The following is a 22,189-nucleotide window of genomic DNA, read 5'->3' on the forward strand; positions in this document are numbered from 1 at the left end:
TTTCTATTAGTGGTTCTCAACTGGGGGTTATTCTGTCCCTTGGGGAACATTTGGCAATGGCTGGAGACATTTTTGGTTGTCACAACCTGCGGGGCGGGGGGCAGGGCTAATGGCATCTAATGAGTACAATATGCTGTTAAATGTTCTTCAAAGCACAGGATGCCTCTCTACAACTAAGAATTACCCCAAACATCAATAGCCCTGAGGTTGAGGAACCCTGCTTTATATATATATTTTTCTCTTATAAAGGTTCCCATTTTAAAGATGAAGCAACTGAGGCTCAGAGAGGTGTGATCAGTCTAAGGTTGCACAGCAGACCTACTTGAGACCTCTCCAATTTTCTGAGAACTTCGGCAGTCAGTCACCTTTCGGACATAATTGACTCACTACCCAAGTTGGGCAGGCTCACTTACCAAACACCCCTTACTCCCTGCCCAGGTGAACTTCAGTCACTCAAGGCCCAGATCAAATGCTACCTTCTCCATGATCCCAAAGGAACAGAGCTTGGAGGGCAGAAGCTACCCCACTCCTACTCTGGATCTTTATTTATTTATTTTAATTTTTAAAAATTTATTTTAGAGAAGAGATAGAGAATGAGAAAGAGCAAGAGAGAGAGAGAGAGAGAGAGAGAGAGAAAGGGGGGGGGGGAACAGGAAGCATCAACTCCCATATGTGCCTTGACCAGACAAGTGCAGGGTTTTGAACCAGTGACCTCAGTGTTCCAGGTTGATGCTTTATCCTCTGTGCCACCACAGGTCAGGTCTATTCTGGGTCTTTAGTGCACTTTGAGTATTTGCCCTGAGGCCAGTGGGAGAACAATCTTGGTTGTTTGGAACAGAAAATAAATAAGCAATATTATTCCTGCCTAAAGGATAATTACAGTCTACTGGGAGATAGTATTTAAAACAGCTAATCCACTGCAGAGATAACACAATCTCTGGCCAGTAAATAGGGATTGTGCCGATAGTTTGGAGAATGGGGCCTGGCCAAGACAGCTGTTTATACATGCAGTAATAATTAAGAATAAACATTTATACAGAAGTCTTTAAGTGCTGGGCACTGTTCCAAGAACTTCCTATGGATTGATGTATAACCATGTGAAGGACCCTGTGAACAAGGTATCATTTTTATTCTCATTGTATTGATGAGAACACTGAGGCTCTTGAGGCAAGGAAACCAGCCCAAAGTCACCCAGTTAGCAAGTGGGGAAGGTGGAATTTGAACCCGAATCACACCTCCCGCAAGGCAGGTGAGGATATTTGTCACACAGAACAGTCTGAACTTGAAGCCAGGTTCCCAAGACCTTATCCGTGGTGGTGCGTGGATGGCGGGGTGGTGGTGTTGATGTCAGAGCCGCTGTCAATCAGTAACTGAAAGCAAATAATTTCTTTTGCGAAATGTGTAAAGGGTAGGCTCAGCTCATGGGGGCAAAGAAGTTCAGAAAGAAAGAGAAAAAGGAAGAATGGAAGGAAAGAATAAGGGAAGGGAAAGAAAAAAGAAGGAGTAAGAGAGAGCGAGAACTGCGCGTCTTTCTTCCCAAGGTCGTGGCAGCGCCCGAGGGCACCCAAAAGGCCGGGTGTCCCAGAGGCGACACTGCGCGGGCGGGGGCCGCCCCTCTTTCTTCCTTAGGCTGGCGGGGGCGCTTGTACTAGGGAGGGCTTGCTACTGAGCGGCTCCGCCACGAGCTTTTCCAGCTGGGTGTTTACTCAGCCCAGCAGCAGCCGCGCGGGCCAGACCTGCCTGCGTGTGCCTGTGCGCGCAGGGAGTCGCGTGTGTCGGGTGGGAGTGGCGTAGCCCGCGGCGGGGGTGGGGGAGCCACGCGTTCGGGTGAAGAGTTGGTGCGCTCGCCGCCGAGCTCCGCGGGGCCCCTTCCAGAGGACTCTTCCCGCCCCAGCGCCGCGGGCGGCCCCGCTCCGGTAGCTCCGAGCGCCGCGGCGCGTCTCTGCGGCTCAGCGCGGCGTGGCACTTGGCAGACGCTCCCTAGGAGGCGGGCGGCGGGGGCCCGTCGTCTGGTAGCCCCGAAGGCCGCCTCCTCCAGCCCCAGGTCCAGCCTCCGCTCGCTGCCTCCGCCCCCGGCCCGGGCCGCCCGCCCCCAGTCCCGCCCTCCCGCCCGCCGCGCCAAGCGCCGGACCCGCGGCTGAGCCGGCGCGCCCCGTCCGGGATGGGGCGCTTGGACGCCTGAGTCGCCGTTCGGCGCGACCTCCGCGCGGGGGAAGGAGCCGGCGCCGCGCGGCCGCGCTAGGATGGAGGTACCCGGCGGCAGCGATCGCAGCGGCGACGGGGCTGGGGACGGTGCCCGCCCGGACCCCCGGGCCCCCGGCGCCGCGGCTCCCAGCTCTGGTCCGTGCGCGGCCGCCCGGGAGTCGGAGCGCCAGCTGCGCCTCCGCCTCTGCGTCCTCAATGAGATCTTGGGCACCGAGAGGGACTACGTGGGCACCTTGTGTTTCTTGCAGTCGGTGAGTGTCTCTCGGGGCGCTTGGGGACAGTGGAGAGCCGGGGCCTCAGTGCGGGGCGGCCCGTACAACCTGTGGCCGCGGATCCCGGGGGTCGCTAGAGTCGCCTCCGGGGCGCCCTGCGGGGCGCGCAGGAAAGTGAGGAGACCCCGTTTTCTCCAGAGCTGGGCTGTCGCCTCCCTGGCTGGTCCGCAGTCCAGCCCTGACCCGAGGTCTCCCGCACTTCGTTTCCCCCCGGCACGTTGCCCTTTTGTCTTTTTCTTCTCCCCTCCCCGCCTTTCAAATAGTTTTAAAATTAGTTACATCCGTGAGGCAAGGGCTCTGGGACCTAGGCGCCGGGAGCTTTCGCTCTTGCATTTTTCCCCCTGGGCTTTCTTTGCCGCCTGGTGGACCATCGACTCCTCATCCAGGACGGACCCTGGAAATGCTAGAGCCCAGCGTCCTTCCACACCGAGTCGAGTAGGACAAAATCCAAAGCCCGGAAGACAGACGGAGATCGTCAAAACCCCAGAGTAGGATTCCGAGTCCCCATATGGGCACACGCTTTTGCTGGAGCTTGGGGAGAGTAGGGTTAGAACTCAAGACTGGGCAATCCCGCCCCCCTCCTCCGACCCCGGCCCATCTCCAAGTTCCAAAACCACGACAACAGACTGTAAAATAACAACTGAGCGCTTAGTACGTGGCAGGAGCGCACATGTGTCGTTAGAAGGCTAACCTTTACAAGTGGCCCATGAAGTAGGAACGATGATTTCTTCCATTTTATAGATGGGAGAGTTTAGCCCCGGAGAGGCTGAATAACTTGCCCAGAAATCACCCAGCTCGTTAATTGGGGATAGTGGGTTTTGAAGCAGGGCAGGCCCAGCGGGTGTTTTAAACCCCTGTCCTATGCGGCATTTCTTGCTGTTGCTACTGCTGCTTCTTCTTTTTTCTTTCCTGTGAGAGGGAGGAAGGGGCCGCTTCCCTACTCTCCTAGGAAGTGAGAAAAGTGGCTGGGGGGCTGGGAGGTGGGGTGGGACCGGACCAAGCCTCTTTGGAAGTTAGGAGACTCTAGGGCTTTAATCTCCGTGCCTCCTGCTGGGACCTCATTTACTCCTTTCTCTGCTGTAGGAAGTCTTTTAATCCTGGTTCAGGAAGGGCTGGGGGAGTGGTGGGGGCTCCTTTAGAGACCTCAGAGCCAGGCTCTGCAGCTTCTAGTCTCTGTAGGGAAGAGGGAGCTTCTGGCATCCTCGGGGTCCCCAGTAGCTTGGGGGGCGTAGCTGAGGCTGTGTGAGGTCCGAGTTTCAACTCAGGGAGGAGAGAATCCTTCTCTGTGAAAAGAGGTTGTCTGTGTGTGTATGTGTGTGTTGAGGGGAGGTAGTTGTACAGAGGCATTGAAAACCATTTGGCTAAAGGACTCTTCTGGAAAGGCCTGTGAGAATAAGGCAGGGTTAGCATTTTCCTCCCCCATCTCTCCTTCTCTCTCAGTTAAAGAAAAAAAGAAAAAAAGAAAGAAAGAAAGAAAAAAGGATCTGCTCAGATTGAGGGCTGGCAGTTTCTGAATTGAAGATATAGACAAGCCCTGGCGTCTCTAAGCAATGTCAAATTCTATGGAACTCCTCACTTCTGAGCTGCTCCCTGCTCCTCAGTCTGCAAGGGAGAGAGGAAAGCAAATTTTCTATTAATGGGAAAGAAAGCTGTTGCCCTAGATGGTGTGGTGTGTTTCAGAGCAGACAGAGATTTTGTGTGGGTTGACTGTGGTTTTGCATTTTCTACATGTAGAGTTTGAGGAAGCTGGAATAATGGAAATTGATTGGAATCAACTCTTTGATTAATAAAGAAATAGGAAAAAATAAAGAGATTTCTCTACTTCCCCATTATTTCTTTGGCACTTTTAATTTGCTGAGTTCATCAATTTCTTTCTTTCTTTTTTTTTTTTTTTTTGATTGACCAATCAGTCCTAAGATGAGCGACGGCTTGGATTACTCATACCAACCACCTGGTGGCCTCAGTTTCCCCGCGTGTAAAACGAGGGGAGGGAATCCAGGCTTCCTTCCTGCCTTGTCCTTTCGGGTGTCCCTAAGCTGGTGCCAGAAATGGACTGATTGTGTAACCTTACCAGCCATACTTTGTGAGCCGCAGGAGGCTCTCTTGTTTTACATACGAAACTGCCCTAACAACCCAAGGCCTTTTCATGTTGAAAACCCAGGGCTCAGAGCTTCAGGAATGGCTAATTACCAAGGCTTTCCACGCAGCAGCGAGACTGGCAGGCTGCAGGTTGTGATTCTCTTCTGTCTTCCCACTCTCTCCTCCCAGCTTTTATACTTGCTAAGGGATTCCCCCCCCCCCCCCAGCCTCTTGGCACGGGAGAATGGAAGAATGCTCAGTAATCCCTCCCTGCTTTTAATTCCATGTGGCAGAGACAGACCTCGAAAGGCTGCCCTGGCCTCCGTGTGTCTCTTGGTTTTAAGGTTACATTACCAGGAGAAATGAAGCGTTTGTGCAGACTGAGCATTGTGGGAGGTGCAGAAAATCCAGGTCTCAGTTCCTGCCCTCAAGGAGAGGCCAGTTCGGTGGAGGGCGGCAAAATGGGGGTTCACAAAAATCCAAGTGCAAGGCTGGGCTTTTGTGCCAGACTGCTTGGGGTTAAGTCCTGTGACCTTAGGCAAGTGGCTTAACCTTTCTGAGCTTCACTTTCCTCATCTGTCAAATGGAGGATGATAATAAATCTTATCTTAGAGGATTTTTAAAAGGATGCATTACATAAATATATATAAAGCATTTAGAACAGTGCCTGGCAGGCAGTATGGTATAGAAGTAATAGTTATTACCATTAATTATTTTGTGATAATTCAACAAATAGTACAGGTGATTCCAGCATCCGGAGAACAGGGGTTATCAGGGAGGGCTGCCTGGAGAAAGTGAGATCTGAGTCAGCACAGAAAAGGAGGACAGGGACTCGGAGTGAATTTCGTTTTGACCGTGTAAACTCTGGTCACAGGAACCGGTGGTTTTGTTGGGTTCCGGTCCTGGGACTCCGTTTCCTCCAGAATCTCCCTGTCTTTTCCCACTTCGCTCAGGAGCTGGACTGCACCCCGTTCCCTGTCTCCAAAGGGGACTGACAACTATGGTGCCATGTTTTGTGTATGTTTGAGCCATGGAGAGGCAAGGACAGCCCTCTTGTAGAGATGCTGGATCTTTCTCGGGGTCACCACAGAGGTTGTGAGAGAAACTGCCCTGGCTTCTGACTCGGAACATTGGATCTCAGCGTTTAGAGGCCCCAGCTTTGTGCACCCTGGCTGTGTACTCTTGGGCAGTATTGCTAATGATAACAATAATAGTGGTTACTATGTAGGAACTGACACTGAGTTACCATTTACTGTTTTAAGCACTCTGTATGTATCAACTCATTTGATCGTCCCAACATCCCTAAAAAAGGATTGCTATTGTGATCCTCATTGGGAGATGAGGACACTGAGACAAAGATAGTTTAAGTGAGCTTCCCTGGGTCATGTAGACAGCATTGCCAGTGTTTGATCCCAGGCTGCCAACACCAGAGCTCATGTCCCTAGCCACTGCACTGCCATTGGCTTATAAAGGACTCCGCACATGATTTATTAAGGTGGTAAAATTGGAATTCGAACCCAGGTCTGTGTGACCCTGACCCTCTGCCTGTGCTTTCTCCAGTTACTTCCCCTCTGACTCCTTTTCTGTCTTGTGCAGAATGGCCAGACCTATAGAAGAATGGAAATGTCAGGCTGCCGGGTTCCTCCTCTGTGCTCCGTGTCTGTTCATGGTGTGAGGGTTGAGTGTGGGGTTCTGGTGTTAGGCTGCTGGGGTTCAAATCCTGGCTGTACCTCACACTGACTGGGCAGGTCACCAACCTGCGCTGTGGCTCAGTTTCCCTATCTGTACAATGGGCATAGCCCCTGTTTCATAGAGGTATTGTAAAGCTCGAATGAACCTGAGGTAAAGCTCTTGAACTCCGCCAGGTACATAGTAGGTGCCCAGAATGCTATGGTGGCTTTTTTGGGGATGTGCAGCAGTGGGGGCCAGATGAGGGAGTTGGTTTGGGACTCAAAGTCTTGCCCCTTAAAGAGGAGGCTGAGGGAGAATTGGGTCCACCTGCCTCTTGGTTGGATTGGTTTAGGCCAAGGGGTCTCTGCCTGCAAGGAGGGAGACCTCAGGGGCAGGTGCCAACAGGCCGTGTGGAGGTGTTCTAACTGGGCAGTGGTGGAAGAGAGGGCGAGCTTGGGTGGATGGGCAGAGAGACTCCTGGGTGAGGGTTGGTCAGCAGTCCCTCAAAGGGCTCCCCTTGGCTGAGGACAGAGACCTGTCACTTCTAGGCACCTAGAGAGTCTGCCCCCACTGAATGGGCTGGGCTTGCGTTCCTGAGTGTCGAGGGTGTGAGCAGAAAGCTCCCAGAATGCTTTCGGTGGTTCTGCTTTTTGGGGGTTGGAGACCAAAGCTTTTCTTCTCATTGGAGCTCTGCTTAACCAAAACAAGAAACTGTGGTTTTGTGTTGTCACTGCTTTTTGTTTTTTTTTTTTTAAAATGTTCTGTGCTCCTAGTCTGACACCAGGGAGCAGTGCTGGAGGATGGGGGTGGCGGAGCATGTTCTCCTTTCTGTAGTCACTGGAACAGTGACTGGAGGGGGGGTTCTCATGAGGTTGTGCTGGGAAAAGTACGATGCTAAGAAGTGTATCTAACACAGTCCACTTTGGGAAAATAAACAATAACTGTAATACACACGTGAACGTTGTATGTATAACATTAAAGGAGTTTGGAGAAAAGGCCTGACAGATGTATATTGTGGCGAAAGGCAAGCAGGAAGATAAAGTAAAAATGTACTAAGAAATCCTGTTTGTTATGCCCTTTTCATAGACCATTATTCATATGTGTACGAATGTATATTTTTACAAAACTCCAACAGAATTATATTTTTTTCAGCATGACTGTTAATGCAGATCAATGCAACAGCAAGTGATAATAGTTTGCTAAATAACGCTTGCATAGTGCTAAATGTTTGCCAGCCCTGTATAAAGTATTCTTTGTGTATCAACTCAGAACTTTCAGGTATTGTTGTGCTTTCCATTTTAAAAAGGAAATGAAGGCACAGAGAAGCTAGGTCAGTTTCCCAAGACCACACAGCCTGACAGAACTGGGATTCGAACCCAGGTAGTCAGACTGCATAGTCCACTTTCTTTACCACTAACTACCCTGATCTTGATGCTATATTTATGACCAAGATTACTGCCTTTGTGAGATCTTTGGACCTCCCAGGTGGGTAAGAATTAAACCAAAAGAGCCTGGACCAGGCCGTTTTGTATTGGGCTGAACATCATCAGGAAGTGAGTGCAAATCTTTTGATGATAAAATCCTGTGTCAGCAGGAGTTAGATGGGCCCCATCTTTTGCATGTGGCAAACAGAGCTGTGAAAAGGTAAAACTGTAAATAAATTAGGTTGCTTTTCTCAGCGGGCAGGGATTTATGGAACACATGCTGTATGTTCCAGATAGTGTTTGAGGCCAGGAAAATGCAGCTGTTGACAGGGCAGATGTGGTCCTTGTCTTAATGGGAAGGATGACCCAATGGAGATGCCAGAATTCGTGCATTTGAATGAGTTTTCTTCAGATGAGCGTACTGGACACCCATTCACTATTATTCTGGTGTTTGCCCTTGTAAACCATTTATCTGTCCCTTTAAGAAAATATGGATGGGGTTGGTGTTCCCAGCTTTAGGAGGCTCCAGGGTACCCCTTTTTTAGAGAGGGTCCCTTTTATCAAGCCAGTGGGTGGAAGACCTGCTGGGCTTTGGGCCACTTGCTCGGATCAAGGAACCCTCGTCCTCTTGCTTTACGACCCCCTCTCTTAAAGCTTTTCAAGAGTTAAGTCTTTGAAGCAGGCCATGCTGGGCTGCAGAGCTTGACCTCTCAAGTTTTTGTGGTTTCTCTTCTTTTTTTCCAACACACACAGACTTTCTGGCTGGAACCTTGGCTGGCGATGGGTGATCAGGATGGGCTGATCAAATTGGCATGCTGAGTCCCACCAACCTTGTTCCCCAGACACAGGGTGAGGTCAGAGCTGATTCTAGCTTTGGAGTTTAGGAGGCAGAACTTGAAAGTAAGCCAGGGGGTTTGAATCTCCTTGTTTTGCAGGTGAGGCTCCTCCCCTTTGCCCAGAGCGACCCCCTGAAGAAGTTGTGGTCCCCAGAAGGAAGTGATCTTTGGTCAAGGGTGGTGGCCCTGCAGCTGTTCAGGGTTCCATACCGAAAGTTCTGGGGTAAGGGCTGGCGTGGCCCATGTCCTTCTCAGGGGATTTGTGTCTTCACCCGAACAACTGGTCTGGGCTGAATCCTTCCATCTTTTGACCCTCAGCTACTATTGACATATTGGGGTGTGATCATTCTTTGTTGTGGGGGACTGTCCTGTGCATTGTAGGATATTTAACAGCACCCTTAGATGCCACTAGATACCAGTAATATCCCCTTCTCTAAGTTGGGACAACCAAATATATTTATGTATTTACACAATTAGCATGATATAGTTTGTTCTTTTCACCCTGTGGTGTGTCTTGGGTTCATGGTTAAGAGGACGGATGCTAGAAACAAAAGGCCCTGATTCGAATCTCTGCCCCTGTGTGATCTTGGGCAAGTCCTTTTGTCTCTGTGAGCCCTGGTTTCTCCATCTGTACAATGGAGGGGATCGAGGGAGTGCAGTCATCCACGTGCCTGGCACAGCTGAACGCAGAGCCAAGGTTACGTTCACCCAGTTCCTGCCGTAGCCTCTCCTGTTCTCTAAGAGGAGGCCCCCAGGAAGGAGGGAAGCCCTCTAGCCTCCCAGCCCTGTGTGGGTTTTTAAGTTTATTTTCTTGGTTCATGAGGACCATAAGGGGATCTGCTCACCCCTCTTTTGTCTTGTGGTCAGACACTCAATCTGTGTTTACCCGCCTGGTTCCTTCCCCAGGGTGGAACTGACAGACGATCCCTTGATTCTGGGCCAGGGGAGGCGAGGCTATTTCAGGCTGGCAGCACTAGGGCCACGAAGGCTGGTGGAAGCAGGTGTCATCGGCCACTGGGGTCTGGGGTCTTGTACTGTCCCCCTTGCAGCAGAGGCTGGATGGCTTCTGTAAGGAGCTGCTTTCAGGAGGAGCGAGGTCAGGGTCAGAGCAGGGTGTGCACAGTCAATACTTTATTTCATTCATTCATTCATTCATTCATTCACTCACTGACTCAATAAATGGACACTAAGTATATACTATGTGCCAGACACAGCTAGGTGCTGGCACGTGGCCAGGACAAGGTGGACAGAGTCCCTTCCCTCATCGAATCTTCAGATATGACAAAGAGATCGCTTGAGAAAGTGACAGGAGGTGCAGTAATAATAACATAATCCAGTGAGGCCCTACTTTGTGCCAGGGACTGTGCCAAGTGCTGTGTGTGGCACTGTCTAATTGAGGACCTGAAAATCAGGACTACACAGTGCCTTTCCAAGGGCCCGATAACCACCACCTGCCTATCGCCTGGACACTCATCCATGAGAGAGAGCCACACTCTCCCTTAGGCAAATTCCCAGTTGCTCCCAAGCTGCTGTGTGACCCAGGGCCATCTCTCTCCTCAGTTATCCCTTCGTGCCCTTGCACAGCCCTCTGAGGTAGAATAGACATCATCATTGTACCTATTTTGTAGATGGGGAAACTAAAGCCCAGAGAGGTTGAATAACTTGCTCAGGTCCACACAGATGCACCAAGAAGGAGATATGTAAAATTGGGATATGTTGGTGATACAGATGGTGGCATCTGTTGAGATGGAGTGATCAAGGAGGGCCTCTCTGAGGAGGTGACATCTGTTCTAAATCCTGTGGCAGAAAAGGAGCCAGCTGTGGAAAGAGTTGAGAGAAGTGTGCTCAGGTAGATGAAATAGCATATGCCAGGGCCCTGAGGTAGGACCATGCTCTGCTTGTTTGAGGAACAGCCAGAGGCTAAGGTGGTTTGTGGCTAAGGAGAGCAGGGGAGATGAGGTTGGCATGGGTAATGGGGGCAGGTGGCATGGGCCTCATATATCTGGTGAGCAGTTTGGATTTTATTAGTGGGGTGAGGAGCTCATGGAGGGTTTTCAGCAGGGGTGTGGCACTGTCTAATTGAGGACCTGAAAATCAGGACTGCACAGTGCCTTTCCAAGGGCCCGATAACCACCACCTGCCTATCGCCTGGACACTCATCCATGAGAGAGAGCCACACTCTCCCTTAGGCAAATTCCCAGTTGCTCCCAAGCTGCTATGTGACCCAGGGCCATCTCTCTCCACAGTCTGGGCCTCCCTGTAGATAATTGTATCTTAGCAGACCACACCTGGAGAGGAGTTTGAGTCCCTGGTTGTGGCCTGGGCATGGACAGGTTGTGCTGGTGGCCGCTGGTTGGGAGGGCTGTTGATGTGGGTCCCTGCTTCCTGTAAAGGAGGAAGGCACCCTTTGTTTTCTGTTCAGGAAACTCATTTGCATGATTAAAAACTGTTTGATGGCACCTTCGACTCCACCCTCCACTCATAGCCATCATAACAACACTTTACAAGATAGGAGCTCTCACCTCTGTCCTGTGACCAACATCTTTTTCAGACCCAGGCACAGAGAGGTCAAAGTGGCTTGCCCAAGGATACACAGTTTGGAAATGGCCAGGGCTATTGCAGTCACCTCCTCTGCTGTTACCCTTGCCTCCCACATTCTGTTCGCCATACACAGCCTGAGGGATCCAGTTAACACTTAAGACAGTGTGTGCCACTGCCCTGCCCCAAGCCCTCCCGTCCCTCCCATGTCCCTCAAAGCCCTTGCTGAGAATGGCCTAGAAGGTTTTGCAAGATCGGCCTCTGCTACTTTACCCATCCCTTCCTTTATTATTCTTTTTTCCTCATACAGTTGGTTTTAATTGAGATATGATGTGCATACCATAAGCCCCACTTTCTCTGAGGGTGTGATCCCGAGGTTTGAGTATATTCACAAAGTCGTACAGTTAGCACCGCTGTCTAATTCCAGAATCTCCTCTTGCTCCTGACCCCTCCTCCGTTTCATCTCTGCCACATTTGCCTTTTTTCAAATGCACCTGGGTGCTCCTGCCTCAGGGTCCTCTCACTAGCTCTGCCTGGAATGTTCTCCTGGAATCCCCAGGGCTATTCCTATGGCTGTCCCCAAGGCTCACTTGTTCAGGCCTTTGCTCAGTGTCCTGTCCTTGACAAGTCTTCTCTGACCCCTCCCCCACCATTCAAAATTGTGCTCCACCCCCCACCTCATCACTTCCTAGCTCCTTTTATTCACTCTGTCTGTCTGGTACCAAGAACAGTGCCTGGCACATAGTAGGTGCTCATTAAATATTTGTTATACCTGTTTATGTTTTCTTACAATATGTGATTTTCTTGATTTATGTAAGTGTTAAGTATTTTTGTGCAGACTTTTTGGGACGTGGGACTGAGATAGTCTGATGTTTTCTAACTATTAAAAGGCATGTGTGAGAGTTTTGGCTGAGGGAATCTGATGCAGTGTGGTGTCATGATCAAGCATGTAGTGTCCAGCCCAGATGGTTTGCCTTTCAGTGGCTCTGTGACCCTGGGCAGGAGCTTTCCTTCTCTGAGCCTCAGTTTCCTCATCTCACCGTAGCAACCTCATTAAACTTTCTTTTTGTTCTTGAACCATACTAGGCTGATTCTAGCCTCTGAGCCTTTTCATTTGCTGTTCCTCTTGCCTGCAACCCCTTTGACTGTGCTTTGCACCAGGTGCCCCTTCCTATCTTTGAGTGTCACTTTCTCAGGGAGCCTGCTAGTCACATTGTCTACGTGCACCACACCTGTTCTTCTCAGCACCTGCCAGTCTCTGAAATTATCCTGTTTACTTGCTTAGTGTCTGCCTTCCCCATCAGAATATAAGTCATGCGAGGTCAGAACCCTGGTCTGCTGGGTTCACTGACAAATCTCCAGTATCGAGCACATGCTGGGTGCTCTGTTAGTATTGGTCAGAGGAGTGAGTGAGTGAGTGAGAGGGAGGGGTGCACACTATGATACAGACCCTTCTGGTTCCTGCCGCTTTCTTAATGAGTGACCTTGATTTTGGGGACCATGGACCCCAGTGTGGGGAGTGGCTGCAAACTGGCGTCCTTGGCCTCCTGCCCTTACCACACAGGGAGGGCAGAAGGAGCTCTGTGTGGTCCCAGCCACCAGCTGTTAACTGGCCAGGCTGTTGATTGGGTGGTTTTTAAGATTTATTTCCCCTTCGTCACAAAGGTCATAAATATAGTGAAGGAGTGTGTGTCACAGCACAGGTCCTTGTGCCCATTCAGCAACAGGAGCTCTCTTATGGAGCCAGGCAGGGGAGAATGTTCTGTGTGTGTTCCTGGCTGGATAGCTCATACATTTTTACGTACAGACAGGGAGGGGTCTAGACACAAAACCCCAGTATGCTGTATTTATGGGCAATTCAATACTGTTTTTCAGAGCTCATTTTTCTGGTAACTTCTTTTTCCTTTTTTATTGAATATGTTGGGGTGACACTGGTTAACAAAGTTTTATACAGGTTTCAGGTGTACAGTTCCACAACACATCGTCTATACACTATATTGCGTGTTCACCACCCCAAGGCGAGTCTCTGTCCATCCCCATTTATCCGCCCTGTATTCTCCTCCAGCTGCCCCCACCCACTTCCCCGGTAATTTTCTGGTTTGACATTTCACCAATACAGTGTGGCCCTTGATACCCTTCACCCAGATTCACCAATTTTTGGCCACTGGCTGCATTCACTTTATCATCCCCCCTACCAGTCCTCTTCCCTGTCTCCCCCTACACGTGTGCGTGCACACGCACGTGCACACACATGCACACACACGCACATGCACATTGTTATTCTTAATACTTTGATCCATTTGAGAGAAATTGTAGACAGGAGACCCCTAAATAGTTCAGCTCTATCTCCTTAGAGTATGGTTATTCTCTTGTATAGCCATAGCACAATAAACAAAATCAGGACAGTTAACATCGATACTAAATTGTATAATCCACAGTCTATATCCAGATTTCACCTGTTTCCCCCAAAACATCTTTTATGCCTATTCCCCCTGCCCCCCATTTCCATACTCAATCCAGGGTCTAGTCCTGGATCACACATCCTTTTTAGTCTCCCAGTCTCTTTGGTGATTTTGACCATCTGTGGTTTCTACCCCTAATGATGCGAGTGGAAATTCTCTGCTAAGATGTGGCTCTGTCAGTGCTTGTCCCCGGCTACCGTGTACCAGCTCTGTGACCGTGGACAACGGACTTCTGGACCTCAGTTTCCTTAGCTGTAAAACGGGGAAATCTCTGTTCTCGTCTTCCACACTTTTTCTTGGGCGCCTGCCGTGTGACTGGCCCTGCTGTAGATACAGGATACAGCAGTCGTGGGGCAGGTGAACGTCTGTGTCCCTGGGGTGGGCATGAGGCCCCCACTTTCTAGGAGGCTGCTTATTTAGGTGGCATGACGTAGTTGGTGCTGCTCACGGTGCTGGTTCCTAGGGACGCCTGCCATGCCCTGGCCATGTTTGCCATCACTGTGTTCACTGTAGGACATTTGGAAAATAAAGATGAGTAAAATGACCTCACCCTTCCAATAGCTGGTTCACCTTTCCATGCATTTCCTCCTTGTTCTGTGCATTTTGTCTTGGCCTGGGTGTGATCACACTGTACACGATAGTATTTCTTCACTTGTTCTGTGTGCTTCCTCATGTTCCTACAAGCACTCTTCATCAGCAGACCTTTGATGGCTTCATAATGAAACCTCGGGCCTCAGGATCCTTTGGTCCAGATTGAATCCTGGCTATTTATTATTTGTGTGATCATGAGCAAACTGCTTTACCTGTGTGTGCCTCAGTTTCCTCATTTCCAAAATTAGTGCCAACCTCTTAGATTGATGGGAGAATTAGAAGAATTCAGATCTATAAAGCTCTTGGAACAATGCCTGCCACATGGTAAGTACTCCATATGTATTATGCATAAAATAGTAATTATTATTATTATTATTAAACTGTTCCTCTTATATTGGGAACTTATATGGTTTTCAGTATTTCAAGGTTACAGATCACGTGCATTTTTTTTCAGTCTGCCAGGTTTTTTTCTTTTTAAAAATGTTTATTTTATTGATTTGAGAGTGAGAGAGACAGAGACAGGAACATTGATCTGTACCTGTATGTGCCCTGACCAGGGATCGAACCGGCAACCTCTGTACTTTAGCTCAATGCTCTAGCCAACCGAGCTACCCGGCCAGGGCAGTCTGCCAGTTCTTTCATCGATTTTGTAACTGAGAGCTGAAGACACCTTGGCTTAGGGTCCTGGCTGGGTTGCTCAGTGGATAGGACGTCGTCCTGGTGTGCTGAGGTTGTGGGTTTGATCGTATGAGAAGCAACCAATGAATGCACAACTAAATAGAACAACTAAGTAGGACAACAAGTTGATGCTTCTCTCTTTCTCTCCCTCCCTTCCCCCTCTTCCTCAAATCAATGGAAAAAAATTTTTTTAAAGAAGTTAAGAAACCTTGGCTTAGGACCTTTTGGTCTTGACTGACGAAAATAAATCACTAGCAAGTGGAATCCTAGAATTAGGTTGTCAGAGCTGCGAGAAACTAAGGCATCATCTCACGCGTTCGTCCAGAAGGGAAACGGAGGCTCTGGGCCGTTCAGTGACTTGACCCAGGCCTACCGAGTGAGCCTGTGGCTGAGATGGGACTTGATTGTAGGTTTTCTGACTCCCCTCCTGTGATGTCCTGCTTTTATCCAACAGCTAAGATGCCTTGGAGGACAGAGGGAGGTTTTAAGTCATATTCAGGTGAGTCCGAGGAATCCTGTGTGCCCAGAGGATTGCTGCGTCTCTGGGAACTATTGTTATCAGATTCTTTGAGTTTAGTGATCATAAGTGGTGTGTGTGTGTGTGTGTGTGTGTGTGTGTGTGTGTGTTAGTTACTATCATTCATGATTCACGAGTCCATAGCACTATGAGTTCCAAACTGGGGGTCCTCAGGCCAGCAGCTCAGGCATATAAGTAGATTTTGTCAGGCCTATACAGTGTCTTCAATTTTTTTTTTATTGCCAACATTGAAAAATTTGAAATTTATACAAAAGAAATTTCATACAAAAATCTAAAATCTATATTTCTGTTTTTTTAAATAACCAAAAGATTTATCCACATCAAGCTTGCATTCTGAAGGCAAACATGTGGCTGGAGCTGAATAGCGGCTGCCTGTTTTAGATAAGCTTTCTGGTCTTCAGTTTGCCGCAGTCCCCACCCTTCTTTATTATCCCTGACACTGACCCAAATATTGATTGCCATTTATCATAAACATCCTGCTGTTTATTTCTTTTTTTTTTTAGTAGTAGATTTAATAGGGCAATGGGCAAGGGTTCTTCCAACCTTTGTTTCTATCAGATGGAAAACTGAAAGCCAGACCAAGAGGGACACGTGTTTTAGGAAAAGTAGGAGGTGACAGGTTTCTCTCTGGAAAAAAAAGATGTTTAGTAAGCAAAAATGTGTTTATTAGAACTGTGTTTAATAAGCAAAACAGTGCTTTTCTGTTAAAAGGATTCATTGTCATTACAAAGGATACTCATCTAGTTCCCCTACCCCCTGACCTGCATGGCCCCTGTGGGCATTTGAGTTTGAGATGCATGTTCCAGTGTGTGGGTGGTCCTTCTGTTCTCTGAGACGGGTAGAGGGGAGAAGATGGATCTCCCTTAGAAAGGGTGATTTGTTACCCCAAATTCCACTTCCTGTGGCCTGTGGGCAGTCACCGTCCTGCCTTTTTCTCCAACATCAGCCGTAGGTTCCCACGATCGCATGTTGTGTTCCCACGTTCGCATGTTGTGTTTCCTGAATCTTACTCTGTTCTTATGCTCCTGTGGTAGACCTTGGGGTGCAGACCCCTGAGAGGAAGTGGTGGGTTCCTACAAGGGTGTGCGATGGTCTCTCAGTTTGGTCTGGGGCCCTTTTTGGCCTGTAGGACCCTGATACTGTCACAGTCAGGCTTGCTGTCTTCTTACGCTTGGGTAGCCCAGCGGAGACCTGTCCCCTACCTTCTTTCTCCAAAACCAAGAAGGTTTTGAAATAATAATAACAACAACAATAATAACAACAGTGATAGCACTGCTGTTGCTGCTGAGATTAGCTAGAGCTAGTTGTCAGGAGTCTTTGGTTGCGAGGGACAGGAAACCCAGCCCAAATAGCCTTAATAAATATGGAGGTTGCTTGGCTGTGTAAGGAAGGGTCTGGTCAGTTGTCCTGGGATGGGCTCTGATTGGCTGCCTTGGGTCATGCTCCCATCCCTGAACTAGTCACTGAGATCCTGCCTGGCCAGGTCTGGTTGAGGGGCCCCTCGGGCCATATTGCAGTGAGGGAGTAGTGGTTCCCAGAGGGAAGACCCCAGGGAGCTGGGACTGGAGGAAGACCCCAGGGAGCTGGGACTGGAAGAAGGGTGGGAGCTCAGTGGGAACATCGCTTCTCTGCATTGGGGCTTCCATCCCAGACTGGAAGCCTTTGCTTTTGCTCAAGCCTTGGGTCCCAGGGGAACCCTCTTGTCACCTGGTCCACTTCATTGCCTTGTAGTTTTTCTAATTCTTACCTTCAAAGCTTTGCTTATATACTGCTTTCTCAGGAGGCTGTCTCTGACAATTCCAGCTATTTCCACAGATCTAATAATAACACCAGTGTCCACCTGGGTAAGGTACTGTGCTCAGTGGACATGTCCCAAGCAATGTAGCCTTCCAGAAACCTGATGGGGAAGGTGTTTCTATGTTGCCTATTTCATAAATCAGGAAACGGGTTCAGAAAAGTTCAGTAACCTGCCCATGGTCACATAGCATCTTTCTCTCATTGGAGACATCGTTGTGTGTGTTGTTTTCTTTCATGCCACGTAGCCTGGGTTTGAATGTAGTCTCTGCTCCTTCTAAATGTGTCACCTCAGGAAAATGACTTAATCTCTGTATCTGTGGGTAGAGCATTCCAGGCACAGGGAACAGCAAATGCAAAGGTCCTGAGGCAGGAACATGTTTCAAGAATAGCAAGGAGGACAGAGTGGCTGGAGCAGAGTGAGCCAGCTGGAGGGTGAATTGGAGGTGAAGTCAGGGAGGTAACGAACGGTAGGAGTGAGGAGGCTGGTGGGAAGATTGTCCAGGGCCTGTGGTCCGTCGTGAGGACTTCACGTTTTATGCTGAGCAAGATGGGAGCCCTTGGAGCTTTTGAGCAGAGGAGGGGACAATCTGACTTAGTTTTTGCAGGATTCTTCTGACTGCCAGTGGAGAATGGATTTTAGGGGGCCAGAGTGGAGACAGAAGGAGGAAGCTGCCATGGTGGCCCTGCCGGAACAACATGGCAGCTGGGGTTTGGGGTGTGGTTAGAAGTTGGTTAATTGCTCCTCCCTAGTGATCCTTGTTATTTACTAGCTGTATGACCTTGAGTCTTGGCTTGATCTCAATGAGCCCTGAGTTTTCTCATCTGTAAAATGGGTTTAAGGATGTTACCTCTCTCTCTGGCCCGGGAGCTCAGTTGGCTAGAGCATCATCCTGATACATACACCAAGGTTGCAGGTTTGATCCCTGCTCAGGGCACATACAAAAATCAACCAAAGAATGCATAAACCAGTAGAACAACAAATTGATATCTCTCTCTTCCTCTCTCTTTCTCTAAAATCAATCAGTAATAATAATAATAATAATAAAGCATGTTATGTCTCTTATCGGGCTGTGGGAATGAATTGTATGAGGTGGTGATTGTAACATGCTTCCTGTAGTGCCTGGGCGCATTGTGAGTGCTCAGCAGATATTTGTGGAATGAACCAGTGAATGAACGGCAGGGAGGTTGGGGCTACCCCAGCCCTTCCCAAGGCGTCTATCCTTGCGGTCGGCCCCAGAGTGGGAAGCATCGTGTTCTCCCCCCTCTTCCCCCTCCTCCTCCCCACACATGGAGATTTGAATGAACAGAACCCAGAATGTTCTGGCAACAGTTGCTCCCTCTTTCCTAGTGACAAAGGCATCTTTGTTATGCCTGGGTGTGAAATCCATTTCAGAAGTGAGGATGGTGCAGGCTCAAGAGTCAGCTTGTGAGGATGGGGAGGGGCTTGGGAGGAAGGCTTCTAAGGGCCTGGTAGATGGACAGCCTGCTCCCCCACAACCCTTTATCTTCAGCTGGGTCTAGAATGCTTTTGAATTGGTTCTGTGGAATGAGAATGTGGAGCCACGTTTCTGCTGAGTAGCCACATCCGTCAACATTACCTTCTATAGCATTACACTATTTCATACGCACACAAAAAGTGGTAATACTCAGTGCTGGCATAGCTGCTGGGAAACAGGCAGTTTCATATGCTGCTGGCGAGAGTGGTGGGAGTGTTAAATGACTGCTGTGTTTTGGGAAAAATAGTCTAGCAATATCTTTAAAAATGAAAAACTGGCCCTGGCCGGTTAGCTCAGTGGTAGAGCATCGGCCTGGTGTGCAGGAGTCCCGGGTTCGATTCCCTGCCAGGGCACACAGGAGAAGCACCCATCTGCTTCTCCACCCCTCCCCCTCTCCTTCCTCTCTTTCTCTCTCTTCCCTTCCCGCAGCCAAGGCTCCATTGGAGCAAAGTTTGCCCGGGTGCTGAGGATGGCTCTGTGGCCTCTGCCTCAGGCGTTAGAATGGCTCTGGTCACAACAGAGCGATGCCCCAGATGGGCAGAGCATCGCCCCCTGGTGGGCGTGCCGGGTGGATCCCGGTTGGGCGCATGCGGGGGTCTGTCTGACTGCCTCCCCGTTTCCAACTTAAGAAAAATACAAAAAAAAGAAAAAAAAAAAGAAAAACCACAGTACCCTTTGATTCAGTTCCTTTGGGATATGTATTATGTAGAACCAATAAAAAAGTATGTAAAGATGTAAGTTGCAAAGATGTTTATTCCAGCTTTGTTTATACTAGCTCCCTCACCCCCAAAGGAAACCACATGGGTATTGAATTCATTAACATAGAAAAGTCTAAGGTTGTTGTTCATTCACATGTTGGGAATATCAGACGGCTGTTTAAAGCAGCGATTTTCAACCGGGGTGCTGCAAGAATTTTTGAAATATGCAATACCTGACTATTTAGATTGTCACATTAAAGAATGATGTCAGCCAACACAACAATAACTGTCCGGTGTGAATGAATCAAAATTATACCTTATTTTTTTTGTCAGATTGGCAAAACATATATTTTTTGCTGTGCCGCAGAATTTTCATAATCAGTTAATGTGTGCCATGAAATGAAAATCGCTGGTTTATTAAAGGAATGTGGCTGATCTCATATCTCGATGTGAAAGGAGGCATGCGCTATGCTGTTAAGCAAGAAAGGTTAAGTTACAAGTCAAATGTAGAGTGTGATCCCAATTTTGTAGAAAAATAAAAACAAAAACACTTCCTTGGTAGGTTTTATGAATGTTGAGAAAGGCACTGTACGATGGCTTGCATGCCAGGATATTAATTTAACATTAGTGGCCGTGGGATGAGAATGGGGAGAGGTGTAGAGAAAGATACATATTTGTTGCATTGTTTCATTAGTTATAATTAATCTATTATATTTTAGGTGAAGATGATCTTAAAAAAAAAAAAAAAGAAAAAGAAAAAGACTCTTCCTGGCTTCTCACACACTGTGTGGCAGACCTGTATATAACATGGGGTCATATAAACTCTCCCATAGTCCTTTGAGAATCAGATAGTGGGGTGGTTCAGCAAGATTATGAAACCAGGTCCTTATAATTTAAGTCCGGGGCCCAGATTTGACAAAGGGACAGAGCACTTTGCCCTCATGGAGCTGATGTCTTAGTCAGTGTAGAACTGCGCCTAGAGCAGTGGTTCTCAAATGAGGGCTATTTTTGCCACCCCCCAGGGGACTTGGGCATTGTCAGCAGACATTTTTGATTGTCGTAACTGGGGAGGAAGGATGCTGCTGGTACCTAGTGGGTAGAAAGCAGAGGTGTCGCCACAGATCCTGCAGAGCCCAGGACAGCCCTACGACAATTACCTGGTTGAAACCCCTGGTTGAGGTCAGTGTCTGGCACACACATAGTAAGAGTGCAACACATATTAGCTGCTATGATAAAGTGATGACATAAATGTTTCTGTTTTTGCTGCCCATCTTACAGATGAGGACATCAAGACTTGGAGAGGTTTCGAAACCAAGGTGGGAGCAGGATACCCTGTTCCTGGGGGAGAGAGGTGGAGCTCTGGGTTCAGAGTTGGCCTGCAAGTCGAGGAAGAGGGACACCCTCGGCGCCGGGGTGGGGTGGGGAGGGCCAGGGGCGGACTTGGAGACCCAGGTGTGGGTTTGGTGCTGGCTGCTCCTCCTGGCTTCCCAGCTTGGTGCCAGAACTGGCATCTGCCTGTCACTATGACGCCTCAGGCCAAGATGCTTTCTCAGTCCCCTCCCCGTGTGTCAGGCCTTTGTCACAGTCTCTGTGCTGGCAGCCATGGAAGGTGGTGGTGGGGGGGAGGGTCTGTTTATTTTTGCTCATACAAAGCGGTGATGGTGGCAGAGTGTTGTGTCTGCAGCTTGGGGCCTGGATGGAGCAGCTCTGCCTGCTGAGTTGGCCGTCAGATCACCTTGAGTCAGCTGTACCTCTCTCTGAGCCTCAGTTTCTCAGCTGCGTGACGGAGTGGAGTTGGGACTGGGGTGGGGAGATGGTGGATGCTGAACTCCCTTGCCTACAGCACGCATTCCAGAATAAGACACTGAATCCCTGTTTCTCTTTGTCACCCCTTTCCCCCAGCACGTCGTAGTTCAGGAGGCTGGTGGGAACAGGGGCCCAGTACCGGAGAGACAGGGACAATTTCTTTTCTCTTTCTCTGTCATTTTTTACATCATTCCATTGTTGCATTCGTCGTGTTCAATCACTTTAAATGCCATCCCCTTGCTGACACAAATTTATATCTCCTGCACTGACCTCTCTAGGTGTCTATGTCCCGATGACAACTGGACGTCTCTCCTGGGGTGTCTAGTGCATTGCAGACTCCCTGTCTTCTCCAGCTTGCCCCTCGCTCGGCTCCCTTCCATCTGGTTAACAGCCCCTCCATCCTACCTTTTGCTCAGGCACATCCTTGGAGCTGTCTCGATTCTGCCCCTTTTTCTTCTATCCTACATCCAGACTATCAGGAAATCCAGTGGACTCCACCTTGAACAAGTCCCCAGAATCTGGCCATTCCTCCACAGCTGCCACCAGGGTCCAGGCCATCATCATCTCCTGCTGGGAATGTTGCAGTCGCCTCCTCCCCAGTCCTTTGCTTCTACCCTTGTTCCCGACAGGTGGTTCTCCACACACATCCTGGTTAAGTCAGATCGCATTCCTCCTCTGCTCAGAACCCTCCCTTCACTCAGCAGTGTAAATCCACAGCCCTGAGGATGACCTCAGAGGCCCTTCAGTGTCTGGTCTCTCCTCTGTCCATGGTCACCCATTGCCAAGCATGCCCCACACATTTCTGTCTCAGGGCCTTCGCCCTTGCTCTCTGCTTGGTCTGAAACTCCCCAGGTATCCTTGTGGTCTGTTACTTCAGGCCTCTGCTCAGATGTCTCACTTCCTCAGTGCAGCCTTCCCTGACCTCCGCATCTAAAAATGGCACCTCCACCCCAATGCTTCTCCTCCTCCGCCATTGCACGTATATTTTACTTGTTTGTCTACTCTCTCTGCACTAGAATGTAGGCCCTTGGAAGGCAGGGATTTTTATTTCTCCTATTCCCTGTTATTCCCAGACCTAGAACAGTACCTGGCCCATAG

The 22,189-nt window shown here is 49.2% G+C and overlaps 1 protein-coding gene across 1 annotated transcript in view; it reads left to right on the forward strand.

The window, feature by feature from the left end:
* The first annotated feature begins 2,118 nt into the window (after window positions 1-2,118).
* The window catches only part of PREX1 (phosphatidylinositol-3,4,5-trisphosphate dependent Rac exchange factor 1), a 176,199-nt gene continuing 156,128 nt past the window's right edge, over window positions 2,119-22,189 (forward strand). The window contains exon 1 of the mRNA XM_066387557.1: window positions 2,119-2,456. Coding sequence (XP_066243654.1) covers window positions 2,244-2,456 — 213 coding nt within the window. The 5' untranslated portion in view covers window positions 2,119-2,243. The remainder of the gene's footprint in view (window positions 2,457-22,189) is intronic.

This window comes from Saccopteryx leptura, chromosome 5, assembly GCF_036850995.1.
Source record: "Saccopteryx leptura isolate mSacLep1 chromosome 5, mSacLep1_pri_phased_curated, whole genome shotgun sequence".
NCBI lineage: Eukaryota > Metazoa > Chordata > Mammalia > Chiroptera > Emballonuridae > Saccopteryx > Saccopteryx leptura.